Source organism: Balaenoptera musculus, chromosome 8 (assembly GCF_009873245.2).
Source record: "Balaenoptera musculus isolate JJ_BM4_2016_0621 chromosome 8, mBalMus1.pri.v3, whole genome shotgun sequence".
NCBI classification, from domain to species: Eukaryota; Metazoa; Chordata; class Mammalia; order Artiodactyla; family Balaenopteridae; genus Balaenoptera; species Balaenoptera musculus.
In genome coordinates this window covers 33,045,397-33,064,642 of record NC_045792.1, presented here as the reverse complement: position 1 = coordinate 33,064,642, position 19,246 = coordinate 33,045,397, and the positions used below count along the sequence as shown (strand labels likewise).

Below are 19,246 nucleotides of genomic sequence, written 5' to 3'. Positions count from 1 at the left end.
AGTTTTTCACCATTGAGATTGATGTTTGCTGTGGCTTTGTCGTATATGGTCTTTATTTTGTTGAGGTAGGTTCCCTCTATGCCCACTTTCTAGAGAGTTTTTATCATAAATGGGTGTTGAATTTTGTCAAAAGATTTTCTGCATCCATTGAGATGATCATATGGTTTTTATTCTTCAGTTTGTTAATATGGTGTATCACATTGATTGATTTGCGTACATTGAAGAATCCTTGCATCCCTGGGAGAAATCCCACTTGATCATGGTGTATGATCCTTTTAATGTGTTGTTCTATTCTTTTTGCTAGTATTTTGTTGAGGATTCTTGCATCTATATTCATCAGTGATATTGGTCTGTAATTTTCTTTTTTTGTAGTATCTTTGTCTGGTTTTGGTATCAGGGTGATGGTGGCCTCATAGAATGAATTTGTGAGTGTTCCTTCCTCTACAATATTTTGGAAGAGTTTGAGAAGGATGGGTGTTAGCTCTTCTCTAAATGTTTGATAGAATTCACCTGTGAAGCCATCTAGTCCAGGACTTTTGTTTGTTGGAAGACTTTTAATCACAGTTTCAATTTCATTACTTGTGATTTGTCTGTTCATATTTTCTATTTCATCCTGGTTCAGTCTTGGAAGGTTATACCTTTCTAAGAATTTGTCCATTTCTTCCAGGTTGCCATTTTATTGGCATAGAGTTGTTTGTAGTAGTCTCTTAGGAGGCTTTGTATTTCTGTGGTGTCTGTTGTAACTTCTACTTTTTCATTTCTAATTTTATTGATTTGAGTCCTCTCCCTCTTTTTCTTGATGAGTCTGGCTAATGGTTTATCAATTTTGTTTATCTTCTCAAAGAACCACCTTTTAGTTTTATTAGTTTTGCTATTGTTTTCTTTGTTTCTATTTCATTTATTTCTGCTCTGATCTTTATGATTTGTTTCCTTCTGCTAACTTTGGGTTTTGTTTGTTCTTCTTTCTCTAATTCCTTTAGGTGTAAGTTTAGATGGTTTATTTGTGATTTTTCTTGTTTCCTGAGGTAGGCTTGTATAGCTGTAAACTTCCCTCTTAGAACTGCTGTTGCTGCATTCCATAGGTTTTGGATTGTCATGTTTTCATTGTCATTTGTCTGTAGGTATTTCTTGATTTCCTCTTTGATTTCTTCCGTGATCACCTGGTTATTTAGTACCATATTGTTTAGCCTCCATGTGTTTGTATTTTTTACTTTTTTCCCTGTAATTGGTTTCTAATCTCGTAGCGTTGTGGTCAGAAAAGATGCTGAATATGATTTCAATATCCTTAAATTTACTGAGGCTTGATTTGTGACCCAAGATGTGATCTATCCTGGAGAATGTTCCATGTGCACTTGAGTAGAAGGTGAAATCTGCTGTTTTTGGATGGAATGTCCTATAAATAACAATTAAATCTATTAGGTCTATTGTGTCATTTAAAGCTTGTGTTTCTTTATTAATTTTCTGTTTGGATGATCTGTCCATTGGTGTAAGTGAGGTGTTAAAGTCCCCCACTATTATTGTGTCACTGTTGATTTCCTCTTTTATAGCTGTTAGCAGTTGCCTTATGTATTGAGGTGCTCCTATCTTGGGTGCATTTATATTTATAACTGTTATATCTTCTTCTTGGATTGATCCCTTGATCATTGTGTAGTGTCTTTCCTTGTCTCTTGTAATATTCTTTATTTTAAAGTATATTTTATCTGATATAAGTATTGCTACTCCAGCTTTCTTTTGATTTCCATTTGCATGGAATATTTTTTTCCATCCCCTCACTTTTAGTCTATATGTGTCCCTAGGTCTGAGGTTGGTTTCTTGTACACAGCATATATATGGGTCTTGTTTTTGTATTCATTCAGCAAGTCTGTGTCTTTTGGTTGGAGCATTTAGTCCACTCACGTTTAAGGTGATTATCGATATGTATGTTCCTATTACCATTTTCTTAATCGTTTTGGGTTTGTTTTTGTAGGTCCTTTTCTTCTCTTGTGTTTCCCACTTAGAGAAGTTCCTTTAGCATTTGTTGTTGAACTGGTTTGGTGGTGCTGAATTCTGTTAGATTTTCCTTGTCTCTAAAGCTTTTGATTTCTCCATTGAATCTGAATGAGATCCTTGCCGGGTAGAGTAATCTTGGTTGTAGGTTCTTCTCTTTCATCACTTTAAGTATATCATGCCACTCCCTTCTGGCTTGCAGAGTTTCTGCTTAGAAATCAGCTGTTAACCTTATGGGACTTCCTTTGTATGTTATTTGTCGTTTTTCCCTTGTTGCTTTCAATAATTTTTCTTTGGCTTTAATTTTTGCCAATTTGATTACTATGTATCTTGGCGTGTTTCTCCTTGAGTTTATCCTGTTTGGGACTCTCTGTGCTTCCTGGACTTGGGTGGCTATTTCCATTCCCATGTTAGGGAATTTTTCAACTATAATCTCTTCAAATATTTTCTCTGGTCCTTTCTCTCTCTCTTCTCCTTCTGGGACCCCTATAACGTGAATGTTGTTGCATTTAATGTTGTCCCAGAAGTCTCTTAGACTTTCTTTGTTTCTTTTCATTCTTTTTTCTTTATTCTCTTCTGCAGCAGTGAATTCCACCAATCTGTCTTCCAGGTCACTAATCCGTTTTTCTGCCTCAGGTATTCTGCTATTGATTCCTTCTAGTGTATTTTTCATTTCAATTATTGTATTGTTCATCTCTGTTTTTTCTTAAATTCTTCTAGGTCTTTGTTAAACATTTCTTGCATCTTCTCGATCTTTGCCTCCATTCCTTTTCCAAGGTCCTGGATCATCTTCACTATCATTATTCTGAATTCTTTTTCTGGAATGTTGCCTATCTCCACTTCATTTAGTTGTTTTTCTGGGGTTTTACCTTGTTCCTTCATCTGGTACATAGCCTTCTGCCTTTTCATCTTGTCTATCTTTCTATGAATATGGTTTTTGTTCCACAGGCTGCAGGATTGTAGTTTTTCTTGCTTCTGCTGTCTGCCCTCTAAATACTATAGATTTTTAAAAATTTTTGACAATAGTGAAAAATGTATATACGAGAACAGTAAGAAGCTCTCTCTTTTTTTTTTTTTTTTTGCAGTAAAAGCATATATACTTCCCAGATTAAGGTGTAACAACTTTCATGATCTATCTGTGCATATAACTGAGCATTAATATTCAGAAGAGAAGATAAAGTTCTCCAAATTTGAAATCATTATGACATGAAATCTAAACACAGTGTACCTAAAAAGGAGTGATAGAAATAATTTAGAGCTATGTTTCTTTTTCACCCTGTAAGTATGTGTATTTTTCATTCTTATGTAGAGAACACTAGAAATGCAATGCTGTTAAAATTTTTTTCTTACATCAGTAAGAAAAGTACTACAGTTTAGATGTCATACTTTGGTGCTTTAAAAATGGTGAATTTCATCCTGTGCACATCCTTTCTTACTCCTGCAGCTAAAACACTGTAAAGTTTACACATAGTACACTTCTTGAAGAAAGTGCTGTGTTGAGACATAGAATCTATGTGACTCAGGCTCTATCAAACTGTCCTCTGCCATAGATGAAGACAACCAAATGGAAATGATGCACATTATTTATAAATTATTAACCAGTTTTAAATATGCTTCACATGACTAGCTTCACTGAGGGGTTACATCCATCCTTGCAAGCTTCATAAAACAGTAGCAGGCTAAAGTTGTACAATTAACATTAATTCTTTTCAAAGAGAGGACAGCCTTAGCAATTACCTTGAAAAAGATCAGATATCAAATTTTTTTATGCTGACTTTGATGCCAAATTGAGTCACACTGTGGGCATGGATATTGTATGACTTCTGCTCTTTCTGTGCACAGGGTCATCAGTAGATGGTGGCACTCTTTGCTCCTCTGACTTATGAGCCAGTGATTAAGCATTAATATTCTTCAGAGCATCACATATCACTTGCTGCTATAGTTTACTTATATTTATAAGAGTTTAAATAAATATTTAAAATCAAACTAGAACTATAGGAAATAAATGAATCTATATAAAGACCTGTCATTTCATAAATTTTTGCTGTTGCTTACCCTTGTTTGGCTATAAAAATTAACAGCACTGTATGGATAATGGACAGAAAACATTCAAATACAGAATCCAATAGTGATGGTCTTGTTTTATCATTAAGATTTTAAGTGCTTTAAGTTCCTGGTACATATGTTTTTCACACTTAGTAATAGAGATAGAATTCTGAAGTATGGTTGGTACCAGAAAATTCAGGAAATTTCATATATGGTAAGAGACTAAATATTTTAAAATGTATCCTTTATCATATTGACGTTTTTATCTGTATTTATTCATAAATATAGCCATAAAATTCTAGTCCTGCTAATTCTAATCCATTATTTTTGAATATTATTTACATTCAATAGCAATGTTACACCTATAAACTGACCTTTTAATTAATGAAAAAACGATGCTACTAGTTCCAAGACTGAAGTGGTGGCAATGTCATTCTGACTTAATAGACTACAATTTTATTAAATAATATAAGTGCAGTTGTCCTGGGTCAACTATTATATTCAGGGTCATTTTATTAAGAAATATTTAATGAAGGTGTTAATATTTACTCATACCCAACCTCCAGCTGGAATCCCATGGTGTGAGAGCACCAGGTTAATTGAGTTTTATCACAAAATCTCTAGACCACTTAATAACTGTAATGCACATTCCCTAAGGTCTGATCTATGAGAAGTGGAAAAATAGAAGAAAAAATGATTAATGTATAACTAGATTCTGCTGACACTTTCAGCATAGATATTCATTAAAAGTTTGAGCAACTGATGAAGATTTCTCTGGAAAGAAATTATGAGTCACTTTTCCTTCCAAACCCGGGACAGGAATAGGGAAAAAAGATAGATAAGTATTGATTTAGCCAATATAGACACAAGAATTTATAGGCTTTGAGTTTTCTGTAGATCTATGTTTTCCATCAGGGGCCACAATTTTTTCTTAGGAACTTACTCATGGGAATTTATCTGTCAGGGTAATAGAAGTCTCACTATTCCTCTTTCATTTTTCACGCTTTTAATTCCTCAGAGTAAAGTGAGTATTAAAATTTGGTATTTATACTTTCATTTTGTAACCCAATCAAATCTGGAAGGAGTAAGCCCAATATTCAATTACATCCACCAGATGGGAATGCAGATTGGTGCAGCCACTATGAAACACTAAATTGAAAAGATATATGCACCCTTCTGCTTACTGAAGCATTATTTACAATAGCCAAGATATGGAAACAACTTAAGTGCCCATCAAGAGATGAATGGATAGAGAAGATATGATATATATATATATATATGAATATTACTCAGCCCTAAAAGAGAATGAAATTTTGCCATTTGTGACAACATGGATGGACCTAGAGGATATTATGCTAAGTGAAATATGGCAGAAAGAGAAAAACAAACACTGTGTGATTTCACTTATATGCAGAATCTAAAAAATAAATGAAAAAATGATCAAGCATAACCAAAAAGAAACAGAGTCATAGGTACAGAGGAAAAACAGGTGGTTGCCAGAGGGGAGGGAGATAGGGGGAGGAGAGAAATAGGTAAGGAAGATTAAGCAGCATAAACTTTCAATTAAAAAATAAATGAGTCACAGGTATGAAATGAACTGTGTAGGGAATATAGCCAATAGTTATGTAATATCTTGGTATGGTGACAGATGACAGCTAGACTTATCATGGTGATCATTTTGAAATATATAGAAATATTGAATCACTATCTCATCTACCAGGAACTAACAGTATTGAAGGTCAGTTATACTTCAAAACCAACCAAACAAACAAAGAAACAAACTGATAAAAAAGGAGATCAGATTTGTGGTTACCAGAGGTGGTGGGTTGGGGGAGGGGAAATTGGATGAAGGTGATCAAAAAGTACAAACTTCTGGTTATAAGATAAATAAGTACTAGGGATGGAATGTACAACATTATAAAGATAATGAACACTGCTGTATGTTATAAATGAAAGTTGTTAAGGGAGTAAATCCTGAGTTTTCATCACAAGGAAAAAATTTTTTTTCTATTTATATGATGTTGTATCTATATGAGATGATGGGTGCTCACTAAACCCATTGTGGGGATCATCTCATGGTGTATTAAGTGAAAACATTATGTTGTACACCTTAAACTTATACAGTGCTGCATGTTAATTATATCTCAATAAAACTGGAAAAAATTTATGTCCACCAGAAAGTAGTACAGGGTGTTAACTAAAGTGCAGGTTACATATATATATATATATATATATATATATATATCATATGTTAAAAAGTGCAGATAATATATTTATCATATATTGAGTTCTTACTGTGAACCAGGTAAAGCTCTAAAGTTCTAAGGGCTTTATGTGTATTGATTTATTTAATCTCTACAACAACCTATGAGGGAAGTACTATTGTTATCCCCCATTCTAAAGACAAGGAAATTGGGGCACAGAACCATTCATGTCTTGCCCAAAGCCACAGAGCTGCTTTGAGGTAGAGTCCAGATTCAATGAGGCCATCTAACTTTGGAGCCTATACTGCAGATAGGTTTACTGACAGATCCAAAATTCTCATTCAATAAAACGAGTGGCCAAGGTGTAGGAGGAAGATGTACACACCACAGCCAAGAGAAGAGATTTTGTTCCCAGTAACTCAGTCATGATATCAGCAAAGAAAACTAAATGTTGTTGGCAAGCTTCTTCCCAGGGCACTCTGCTTTCTTTGTTTTCCTTTTTCCTCATTATATGTATCATAGTTCTTAGTTTTATATATTTTAAGAATAATTTTGTTTGTTTATTTAATGTTCCTCTATTAATACTTTACTCAAGTGTAATCTTCTACCAATACTCCCAGATTGTAAATTCCATGAAGTCAGGAACCGCATGTGATTTACTTGCAACTGTATCCCCACTTCCCAACGCTTAGTAGAAATTCAATGAAGAAATGTTGAAAAAGTCAATGAATGCTGAGTGAGAAAAGAGTGAATTTGGGAGAAAATGATGTTTGAGCTTGCTGAAAGCAAGCAAGGAGTTATGTGTGGAAGGAATTCAGTCCAGAGACCACTGGATTGTCACTTAGTATTTATATTTCACTAAGCTTCTTTGAAATCCTGGGCTCAGAATTTAGACCCAACCTACTCTCCTATTTCTTAAATAACAATTCTTGAAATGATGACTAAAAACAGATTTTGAACCCTGAGTAATATTTACCAAATGATCTATTTTGAGAGATGTCTTTTAGGACAGAGGTCAGGAAATTTTTAGGAGCTGAGGCAGAACCACTAAAGGCGAGTGAGCAAAGAGACATTACTTAGAAGAAGGAGTTAAGAGTAGGAAATATCGGAATATCAAAGACTTGGAGCTGGGTCCAAGTAACTGAGACTAGAGTAAACATGGAATTCATCTGGGAAGGAGTTGATGTTCATGAACAAGAGCATTTAAGAGCTAGTGTAAATGGAGAAGATTTTTTTTTTTTTATAGTACACCAACATTTAGAAGTTGAAGAGACAAAGAAGAACTAGGCAAGGAAATAAGGAGTATCCAAGGAAATAGGAATAAAAACATGAGATTGTAGTATCCCGGAATCACATGAAGAAAATATTTAAAGAAAAAAGGAATGGTTAGCCATGTTGCACACAGCTGATAGGCCTAGTAGAGTGATAATTGATCCTTACATTTAGCAGTGACCTGGTCACTATTAACTTGGAAGAGAATCTTTACTGTGGAGTGGTACAGGCAAGGCTGCTTGGAATAAGCTCAAGGGAGAAGGGGAGGAGATGAATTGAACACAGTGACCATCCTTAGCTCTTCTCAAGAAGTCTTGATGTAAAGGAAAATAAGTGGAAGAAATGGTAGGTCAAGGTGGCCTTTTTAAGGTTAGAGGAATTTCTGTACAGTTATGGGAACGATCTAACAGGGAGACGATGATTGATGCTGAAGGAGAGACAGAGGGGAATTTCTAGAACGATGTCCTTCAGGAGTCAAGATAGGATGGAATGAGATTCAATGCACACAACTGGCCTTTAATAGGTGCACAGACTATTTATCCATAGCATATCAGTGAATGCAAGGCAGGGTATATGAGTGTACATACAGGTGGTGGGAGCATGTGAAGGACACTTTCTTCTGATTTCTTCTAATTTCTCAGTGAAACAGAAAGCACCATCATCAGGAGATCCAACAAGGTGTGGAGCTTGAGGACAGAAGATAAGCTGTAAATATAAAAGTCCTGTAATTGAAACACCATTTCGCATTTATTTATGCTAATATATCTATTTTCCAGAGCTGAGGATCCCCAGAACTTGGATCGCGGAGTGGGAAAATCAGAGATGTCAGAAAAAAAGCCTGGGCAGCTAGAAGGGCATCAGGTAGAAGAACTAAAACTGCCCTTGAGAGAGGGAGACCTCACTGAATTAATAATCAGTTGCTCTCAGACCAGGAGACTAATGGAGGCTACCGGCTAAGTCCAGGGTCTTTACATCTAATGCAATGGAAATGACAGCTTAGGGATTTGAGACTCTCTCCAGAGCCTGGAAATTCCTCTTCAGCTCCTGACTCTGACTCCACTTTCATGTACAACTGTGCATTGTATGTGGAGCAGTAGGACAGCCTTGATATTGCTGGGCATCCCCTCTTTGCAGGGCAGCCTCTCCACACTGATCTTTAACACTGTCTACTGCTCTCCCATTTGCTTTGAAATACTCTCTTCCCTTCCCTTCCCTTCAATGACATTCCACTTTTCTGCTTTTCCTCTTTCCTTTCCAGGTTCCACTACCTCCGCTTTTGTTTGAAATGCTGGTGCTCCTCAGGTTACCATTTTAAACACTCTAGTTCTCATTTTACCTATTTCATTGGCAAATTTATCAATTCTCATAGTTTTTATAACCACCTATTTGGTTACCATTTAATAATCTCTCATGAGCCTTTATGTTTACAGAATTTTATAATCAACATAAATGCCCTAGAAGCACCTCTAGCTCTCTACCTGCCCAAAATTAAATTATTGAGCTTTCATCTCAAGCACGTGCTTTTTCCTGCATTTTTATCCATCTTCTTGCAGCACAGACCATCCTCAGTTTCTTACTTTCCCTTCCTTGCCTGCAATTCAATCTGTCAGTAATTTTATTGATTTCTTTTCCATACAGATGATCACCTTCTCAGTTCTGACTAATCTTTGCTTTTATTACAGTTTTAGGCTCTTGGGTAGTCTTTTTTCCTTTTGTCTTAGTCCAAATGGCACTTCGGCCAGAGTGATCCTTCTAAAATGCATATTGTTTTCTTTCCATTTTCTCCTGACATACCAGGCATTTCATCACTGGTCCCTTGCTTACTTATCCAGCCTTACCTCTTCTCTCACCTGTATGCCTCTGACCCTGGGTTCCAGACTATTTTAATCTACCAAGTATGACATGCTGCCTTTCCTTTCCAGTTCTTCTTCATATACTATCTCCTCTTTGTATAGAATATCTTTCTTTTCCTACACAGAGTTTTGCTGAGCTAATCACTAACAGGCTTTCAGGGCTCAGTTTGGATAGTATTTCAACTGAAAATCATTTTCTGATGTCCCTAGGCTGAATGAGAGGATTCTTCAGCTGTGGATGAGAGTCCATAGGTTCCTGAATTTACTTTTCTCTCACACTAAAGTTGCACACATAGTTACCTTTCTTCTCCACTAGATCATAAGCTCCTTGAAGGCTGATGCAACACAATTTTCCCTCAGAATCCATGGGGCAATGGTTCCAAGACTCCTCTGGATACCAAGATCTGAGGATGCTCAAGGCCCTTGTATAAAATGGCTTAGTATTTACATATAACCCACACACATCCTCCTGAATATTTTAAATCATCTCTAGATTATTTATAATACCTAGTACAATGTAAATATTATATAAATAGTTGTTGGTGTGCAGCAAATTCAAGTTTTGCTTTTTGGAACTTCCTGGAAAATTTTTTCCCTGAATATTTTTGATTTGTGGTTGGTTGAATCTGTGGATGCAGAATCTGCAGATATGAAGAGACAACTATATTTGTTCATCCTTGTATCCCTTACACTTATCCCCTACTGAGTCCTCATTACACACTTTTTGAATACATGAATGAATGAATAAATTGTTAGATTTCTAGTAGCAGCTTTGGAGTCACTTTAATTGATGAAAAAGTAATTTCTATTGCAACAGATGCAACTGATTACATAACAAATGAAATCCTGTTGTGAAACACAACAACCAAATCCTAATTTGGTTCATCTCTAATTACATGGAGTGTCATAAGCCAATTATTGTACCACTTGGACAGTATGCATTTTGTTTATATATATATATATATATATATATATATATATATATATATATATATATGTTTTACAAGCATGATCCTGGCTTTTTTGAACCTCATTATGGCCCTTCTAGCTTTCCATTGATTATCCTTATCTAGCTTTAAGAACTATAAGCCACATTCTCATACTCCATTTTAATTTTAAACACTAGCATGGGACAGTTCTTTTTTTTCTTTCTTATATGAGCAAGGTAGGCAGCTAAAACAAAAGCAACAGACTGCACAGAGAAATGAGTAGGTTCAGAGACTACAACTACAAACTACCTTAAAGGAAACTCATTCTCTTTTCATTACCTTACACCTCTAGGTGCCAAAACTTGCATTTAATTTCAGGTTTTAAAAGAGATTTTATGTCTAACCATAATCTGTTCTCATATAGTTTGCCCAGGAGAGCTTAGCTATTTTCAGTTAAAATTGATCCACCTTTACCAGACTTGTGGTTGAACACAAAGACTAAAGGACATGAATCTCTTAACAGCTCCTGATGGGATTGGACTACACATATCATGCTCATTTTAAAGGTGGAGTGCATCTAAAAATATACCTTTTTGAGTTTCAGAGAAATCATATTTACAATTTCACAGAACAGAAAATGTTAAATTTAGTTTGATGCTTAACACCTAAAGGGTTATTTTCAAATCACAGAAATGCTTCATGCATTCCAAAATATCTCTATGAGACAGGATAATGATTCTAAATAATCTTAATTGTGAGAAAGCTTACTCACAAATATAAATTATTTTTTATCCAAAATTAAATTAACATCCATTAAATTGAAATGTCAAATATCCTGACCAAAAATGTCTGACTCCTAAAAGTATTTCCAAAATCAACGAATTGTCGAATACAGCTGATATTAAATATAGAAAAAATCCAATTCTCAATTGTTTTTTAGAATTCATCATAATTAGTTTGTGTTTTTAATCGTTTGATATATACACCAAACTGACTTCCCTGTGGTCATAAAGGAGAGTCAGTACAATCTACTTCAGGCACTATGCATATCTTTTCTAATGAAAAATCTTGGAAATTAAAGTAAAATATGGGCAATACATTTCTCAATAATCATTAAAGGTAGGGATTCCATAATAGTATTCCTACTTAATAATATTTTTATATAGATTATATATAACAAACTCTACAAAACAAATTCCATCTATTTTGTTTTTGCATTCCATAATGAATTTGACTGCTTTTCAAGAACATGAGGCATAACTTACAGTCTAGTGCAAATATATATGCTTCATTAGACACATTTCCTACTATATGATAAATTTTAGGTGATGAAGATCCAATTTATATTTGTAGAATGTAATTGATAATGCTGTTTTCCTCTTTTTCTCATTTTTAAATAATAAAGAACTGATTTAATGTGTGTGAATAGATATTTTAATATTAAGACCAAATATTCCTGACAAGGAAAATAAAAGAAATGAAATTTGGATGGATTGCGTCCTTCTTCCCTCCCTTTCTTTCTTCCTTCTTTCCTTCATTCCTCCATACCTCCTTTCCCTCCTTCCTTTTTCTCTTCTCCTTCCTCCTTTCCTTTCCTTTTCTTTTTTCTAAATTAATTTATTTATTTATTTTTGGCTACATTGGGTCTTCATTGCTGTGTGTGGGCTTTCTCTACTTGCGGCGAGCAGGGGCTACTCTTCGTTGTGGTGCATGAACTTCTCATTGCGGTGGCTTCTCTTGTTGCGAGCACGGGCTCTAGGTGTGCAGGCTCCAGAAGTTGTGGCACGTGGGCTCAGTAGTTGTGGCTCGCAGGCTCTAGAGTGCAGGCTCAGTAGTTGTGGCACATGGGCTTAGTTGCTCCGCTGAATGTGGGATCTTCCCAGGGCTCAAACCCGTGTCCCCTGCATTGGCAGGCGGATCCTAACCATTGTTCCACGAGGGAAGTCCCTCCTTTCCTTTCTTTTCATTCCTCCTTCATGTCTTTTTTCTCTCTTTCTTTCTTTCTTGCAAAACACCAACTTTATAACTAGTAAAGTTTTCAGAAAATGTTTTAAAATATAATTTTAATATTTTATTTTTTTCCATTCCCACTGTAGTTTGCATTTTGTTGCGTCTCCAAGGGAGATTTTCAACAATGTCTTCAGAAGAAAAATTTTCAGTAAAAAAAACTAGTTTCCTCAGAATTCACTTTTTATTATTATTATTATTTTTTTACAGAATATTCTGGAACTCTTCCTGGTCTCCCTACTTCATATGCTACTTTGCTAAGAATTAAGAAGAGTTCATCTTCATCCCTCTATGGTTCAAAGACTAGACCACGATACAGCAGTCCTCCATTAGGAACACTGAGTGTTTCTTCACCGAGCTGGCGAGGGGCAGCTCAACATTATTATTCCCCCATCAATCTTTATCATTCCTCAGATGCCTTCAAACAAGATGGTAAGTGTCAAAAGAAAATTGCACCTGTTGGAGTTAAGCAGGGAAAAAAGACTTTATTCAAGACTATTGCAGTAGGAGTTAAGCCTATTACCATAGAGGAGAGAGGTTAAACTCAACTGTGAAACAGAAAGTGAGTTTTTAAGATCTGGAAAGATGGAGGACATTAAGGAGGAGTTGGTCCAGTGCAATAAGGCCATCTGTGTTTACTAATTGGTGCCTATTGAAGTTAGCCTCTTACCATCTTATAGAGTCTGGGAAATAGGGACCCTCTCTTTTTTGATGATTACATTTCAAAAAAAAAAGGCTCCCAGGTCCTTGAGAAAGACATTCTTGGGTTTTACAACCGGTAAGAGACTGAGTAAAGATTTACATTTCACAGAAGCAAAGAAGGAATTTATAATTGCAGTTCTTCTAAAGTAAATGCTGTAAGAAAATGGAGGTTAGGGGACCAGAGTCAGGAGGAAACCTGTCAAAAGTTAAGTGAAGCTGAGGAAAATGTTAAGGCTATCTTGGTCATAAGTTAGTCTTATGTTCCACACCTATTTCAAAATATTTTTAATGTGTTTAATTATAATTGCTTCCAATTCTGATTTAGGATTAAGACTAAATAAATTCATATACTGAAAGCAAAAATATTAAATTTCTGAAGGACAATTTGACAATGAAAATCAAGATCCTCAAAATAGTCATATCCTTCAATCTCATATTTTATTTCTAGAAATGTGTTTTGCATAAGGAAATAATAAACAATGTACACAGAGATATAAGTATATACTTAGCAGCATTTATGAGTAGAAAATAAGAAATAATTCAAATGTCCAACACTAAGAAATCAGTTAAATTAAGGATAACTATGCAGCTATTAACATTATGGTTTAAACAACATTTTCTAAATGTTCTCTAACTTTGTCATTTTTGGATATATCAACAAAACTGTACAAGGCTAATTAACAGAGAGAAACACTAGTGCTTGATTATTACCAGGCTCTGTGCCAGTCTCTTTTGCATAGTTTATATCAATAATACTGTCAACAAACATTTGAAGTGGATATTATTACTGTCTTCTTTGGAAACAGAAACTCAAGGGGCAGATAAGTATCTTTGACAAGGTCACACTTCTAATAACTAACCAATTTCATTCATATATCTACTGTTTTTAAGTACAATACACTTTGGGCTATATTTCAATTATGATTGATAAAAGACTAAACATTTAGAGAAACATTTTGTAAGAACTAAACTACTTGGAAAAATCCTAGTAATTTCAAATTAGGTTGTGGTACCAAACCCAGGCAAACTCATGCCTCATAATTATGCAAATTGTTGCCATGTGGAGCATCATCTCATAGTGCTGGCATTTAAATTTTATTTAAGCATGGTGTTTGTTCCTTAAAATGTTTTGTTTTTCAAAGTACTTATAAGTTTTTAAATTTCCATAATATATTCTGTGAAAAAAAAATCAAGAGAATTAGGAGACAAGCCACAGCCTCAATGAAAATATTTGCAAAATGGCACATCTGATAAATGACAGTTATTCAAAATATACAAAGTACTTTTAAAAATCAACATAAGAACTTCAACAACATGAGTTTAAAATGGCCCCAAAACCTTAACAGACATGTCATCAAAGAAGATATGCAGATGACAAATAATTATATGAAAAGATACACCACATCTTATGTCATCACAGAAATGAAAATTAAAACAACAATGAGGGCTTCCCTGGTGGCGCAGTGGTTGAGAATCTGCCTGCTAATGCAGGGGACACGGGTTCGAGCCCTGGTCTGGGAAGATCCCACATGCCGCGGAGCAACTAGGCACGTGAGCAACAACTACTGAGCCTGCGCGTCTGGAGCCTGTGCTCCGCAACAAGAGAGGCCACGATAGTGAGAGGCCCGCGCACCGCGATGAAGAGTGGCCCCTGCTTGCCGCAACTAGAGAAAGCCCTCGCACAGAAACAAAGACCCAACACAGCCAAAAATAAATAAGTAAATAAATAAATAAATAAAAATTAAAAAAAAACCACCAACAATGAGATACTACTACACACTTATTAGAAGTGTCCAAATCCAGAACACTGAAAACACCAAATGATGCTGAGGATGTGGAGCAACAGGAACTCTCATATCTTGCTGATGGGAATACAAAATAATACAGCCTCTTTGGAAGACAGTTTGGCAGTTTCTTATAAAACTAAACATACTCTTATCATATAGGAGAGATGGATAAGCAGAGTACAGAAGATTTTTAGGGCAGTGAAAATACTCTGAATGATATCATAATGATGGATATATATATATGGATATATCCTTATACATTTGTCCAAATCTATAGAATGTACAACACCAAGAGTGAACCCTAGCATAAACTATGACTATTGGTGATTATGATGTGTTAATGTAGGTTCATCTTTGGTAAAAATGTGAGTGATGTTCATTCTGTGAGTGATGAATCATTCTGGTGAGTGATGTTGATAATGGGAGAAGGTATGCATGTGGGGGGAAGGGAGGTAGATGAGAAATCTCTGCCTTCTCATTTTGTTGTAAATCGCTCTAAAAAATAAATTCTTTTTAAAAAATCCATTACATTAACTCTAATGTCATACTCATCAGGCAGAGATGTGTTGGGATTTGTCCTCTTTAGGCCTCATTCATTATTTTATAGGATGACACCAAGAGAGAATGTATTGACTGAGTGATCGGAACTATGGGATACTATTGTATTTGGTATAATTTGGTATTACCTCGTGTTCTACTCCTTTGTTCTCTTGTTCCAAATATAAGTTAATGTGGTTCACAATGATACATAGAATACAGCTAGAAAATGTGAATTAAAACATACAAAAATGATGAAAACAGCAAATATTGAGACATAAAATGGAGCCAAGTTTGAGACTAATTCAAAGTGTCTGTATGCCTGTCATCAGTTAGTCCCATTTGTGATAATTAGTTAAAGAAAAAGAAACTCTGATCAGTTACACATTTCCCACTCTTTTAAGGATTAAAATGAATCAGTTACTCGGTAGAAATGCAGCTATTTCTGACGCTTGATTAGACAAATTTTTCTGGAGGGTTCTCATTAACAGTTTAATATTTGATGTAATGGTCAATGACCTGAACATTATTGTTATTGTGTACATAACAATGAGTTTCATCTGCTTCGATAAAGGCAGATGAAACCCAATCATCAACAACAAAATTAGAATTATCTAAAACTGTGCTCTTCTTTAATCTTTAATATACATACAATCTCTTGAGAGTCTTGTTAAAATACGTCCCCTTTCAACAGATCAGGAGGGGAGGGCCGTATAATCTGCATTTATAAAAAGCTTCCAGGTGATGCTTACGCTGCTGGTCCATGAACCATACTTTGAGTGGCGAGGCTCTAGGCTAGGGACCAGTTTGATATAATTTAAGTCCTTTGCTGGTCTAGTTTAATCCATATTTAGAGTATTGGGCAGAATGGATAGTCTGAGTATTTTCCAAGTAATCTTCCATAAGTATTGTTTTCCCATCTGAGCATTTGATAGATCTTGGCTATATGTGACTTTGAGTTTGTTCTCTCTGACAAGAGCCTGACATACGGCTTTTGTCAGGTAATTCCCTTTAGCCTTAATAGAGAGTAAAGCTGGAGTTGACATGCTCTTGTGAAAAATGAGAAAACCAACAGAGCCTGAATAGAAAGTTATCCCACTTCTGCTCAGAGTGAAGCCCAAAACTACCCCAGATAGAGTTAAGATTTTTCTGAGAAACATAAAAGTGTTGTTTGCAGATCAGTTTGGGAAAGCAATTCTACTTCTGTATGTAAAACCTGGAGAAACTCTCCCACACATGCACAAGGAAATATAAAAGTACTTCACTGCAATGTAAGTTTAATAGCAAAAAATTGAAAACAACTCACATGTCCATCAGAAGGGGAATGGATACATAAACTGTGTTTTTCGTTCATTGAAAAATTAAGACTGTTAAAGTGAATAGACCATATCTTTGTGAAACAAAATGGATATACTTCAAAATATAATAGTTAGTGAACAAGGAAATTTACAGAATATTACATATGATATCATTTATGTAAAAAAATAAAAATAAAATATAATATTCATGGATAACTATATATAATACAATTTTTAATATATGAACTTGAGACAGCAAGTGACTATAGCGTTTACCTCTGAGGACAAAGGGAAAAGGAGAGCAGGTAAATGGTACCAGGATAGGGAAGACAGATGACTTCAACAGTGTGATTTTTTTTTCTTAAAATATAAAATATGAAAATAATATGATGACACCTGTAGTAGGTAGACTATAAAACAGGTCACAGTGATTCCCACCTGCTGGTATTTACAGTGTAATCCCTTTTCTTCCACTGTGGGCTGAAGCTAGTAACCTGCTTCTGGAGAATAGATTATGACAAAAGTAATGGAATATAACTATATGACTTCCAACATTAGGTTACAAAAGACTCTGGCTTTCATCTGACTTCTGTTCCAAAGGAAAATGCTTAATTTGGGCCTGAGTAAACAAATCTTGACTGATTATAGGGACTAGATGCCTAAAAAGAGTACCAACCTGTTGAGATAATCACAAGATAACACAGAAAAATAAAATAGATGAAACTTATAAAGAAAACCTTAAAATCACAATATTGTGAGAAGAATGCTCTGTAGCAAATACAGAAGTATGGTGAGGACATCAACAAAATGAACAAAAGTTATGTTTATTATCTCACAATCTTTGTGGGTCAGGAAGACAGATGTGGTTTAACTTGTCCTCTGGTTCTGTGTCTTTCACAAGGTGAGACTCCTGTTTTATCTCAAGGCTCAAATAGGTACAGATCCACTTGTAAGCTCACTTACCTCACATAATTGTTCACAGGACTCAGTTGCTGAGGGTGGTTGGACTGAGTGTCTCAACTACTCATTGGCTTTGGCCAGAGGTCATTCTTGGGGTCCTCTCTATAGGGTAGCGCAAAACATGGTAGCTGATTTCCAACAGCAGGAGCAAGTCAGAGCAAGAGAAGGCAAACAAGGTGGCTACCAGAAAAGTACAACAGTGAGTCACTGAAATTTGGTTGAGGTGAGGAAGTAGAGCCAGGGAAATAAATAAAAATTTTTGAGCTAGACTCAAGAAAGGGAGAAGAGAAACGGAGAGTACCTGAAAGAGAGAATGCTGTTCATTGGAGCTGAGCAATCAGAGAAGTCATCTGATTGTCATTTTTCTTTCAACCTGATATTGTTATTTTGGATAATGACTATGATTACTTCAAATTTTGCCAGTGAAATGTTCCCTATACCAAGAGGTATTATCTAGTTTTAAAAAATTTAGTTGTTAATAGTTACTCTACAGTAGTTGTTTGAATGCAAGCAATGTCATTTAATTGATTTTAAAAATTGACTAAAGTTTAAATTGGAAATTCTCATGGTAATATAGGTTAATTGAAAGCCCTTATGAGTCAGCACCTCAAACAACTGCAAAACATGTCCTAGTTTTGGATTTTGCAATGTAGACAAGGACTATTAACCACTCCTGACACTATACCTGTTCATCCCATTATAAATGAACATCCAATAACTTGGTCTTTGACTTAATCTCTTCTTGTTATTGTGGTTTTAGTGGGAGTAAACTAAGTGTAGGGTGCATTTTATTCTTCCATATGTGATGAGATAGTTAGGTAAGATATTTTATCTTCCTTGCAGAGAGACAGTCAGGATTAAGAGTGATTCTTACTAGAAAGTTTAGATTGTTACTGGTGAAGCCCATTCTTGGGATTCAGAGACTACAAATGCTACCTCAGGTGGAAAAATAATGTGGTTCTTGAAAGTAGCTGAAGCAAGTTATTTTTCGTGAAGTTTAAGTACATAATTTTGGATATCTAATTCCCTCAATGATAAGTACTACCTGCAATTTATGTAGCACTCTGAGTCTACCCAGCCTTTGGAGTTTCTACCACTGGCTTCTGATGTCTGGAAGAGTCCTGCAACCTACCAGATTTGTTGCCTCACATTCTCAATACCTTTGGCTGAATTTCATTGTTGATGTGGCTTATTTCCAGATTAGACTTGGAACATGAGCAATGGCCTCATGACTCAAAGTGGTCTCTGTGTTGACAATTTTCTGTTGTTTCCTCAAAGTACCCTTTGCTGATAAGTTGTCTTGGAGGACCAAATAAAAAATTTAAATGATCTTTTATGAGAATAAGAGTTCCCTCTGGGCAGGGAAAAAGGCATTTCAGTTGGATGATATACTCCTATATAAATTAGATGACTCCAGTTTCTCTCAGTTTAAAAACCATCTTTTAATAAAATACTTACCATTTCATGACTATTCATTGAAACTTTGATTTTATTGTTTTATGGTATTCTTAATTTTTAGAGCTATTGTTATTAGCTTCTGTTAGTATGCTTTTCTCTCCAATTTAGCTATATTCCATTTGAGCAAAGACCATCTTGTATATTCCATACCTTTTTTCTCTTTCAGCACTTAGAGCAGTGCAAGCTTAGTTGGAGCTTAACAAATAT

The 19,246-nt window shown here is 35.2% G+C and overlaps 1 protein-coding gene across 1 annotated transcript in view; it reads left to right on the top strand.

Annotated features, from left to right (window-relative positions):
- CNTN5 (contactin 5) overlaps positions 1–19,246 on the top strand; it is a 1,373,994-nt gene that overhangs the window by 838,029 nt on the left and 516,719 nt on the right. Inside the window, exon 4 of the mRNA XM_036862636.1 lies at positions 12,508–12,729. Within this exon, the coding sequence (XP_036718531.1) occupies positions 12,508–12,729 (222 nt within the window). The remainder of the gene's footprint in view (positions 1–12,507; positions 12,730–19,246) is intronic.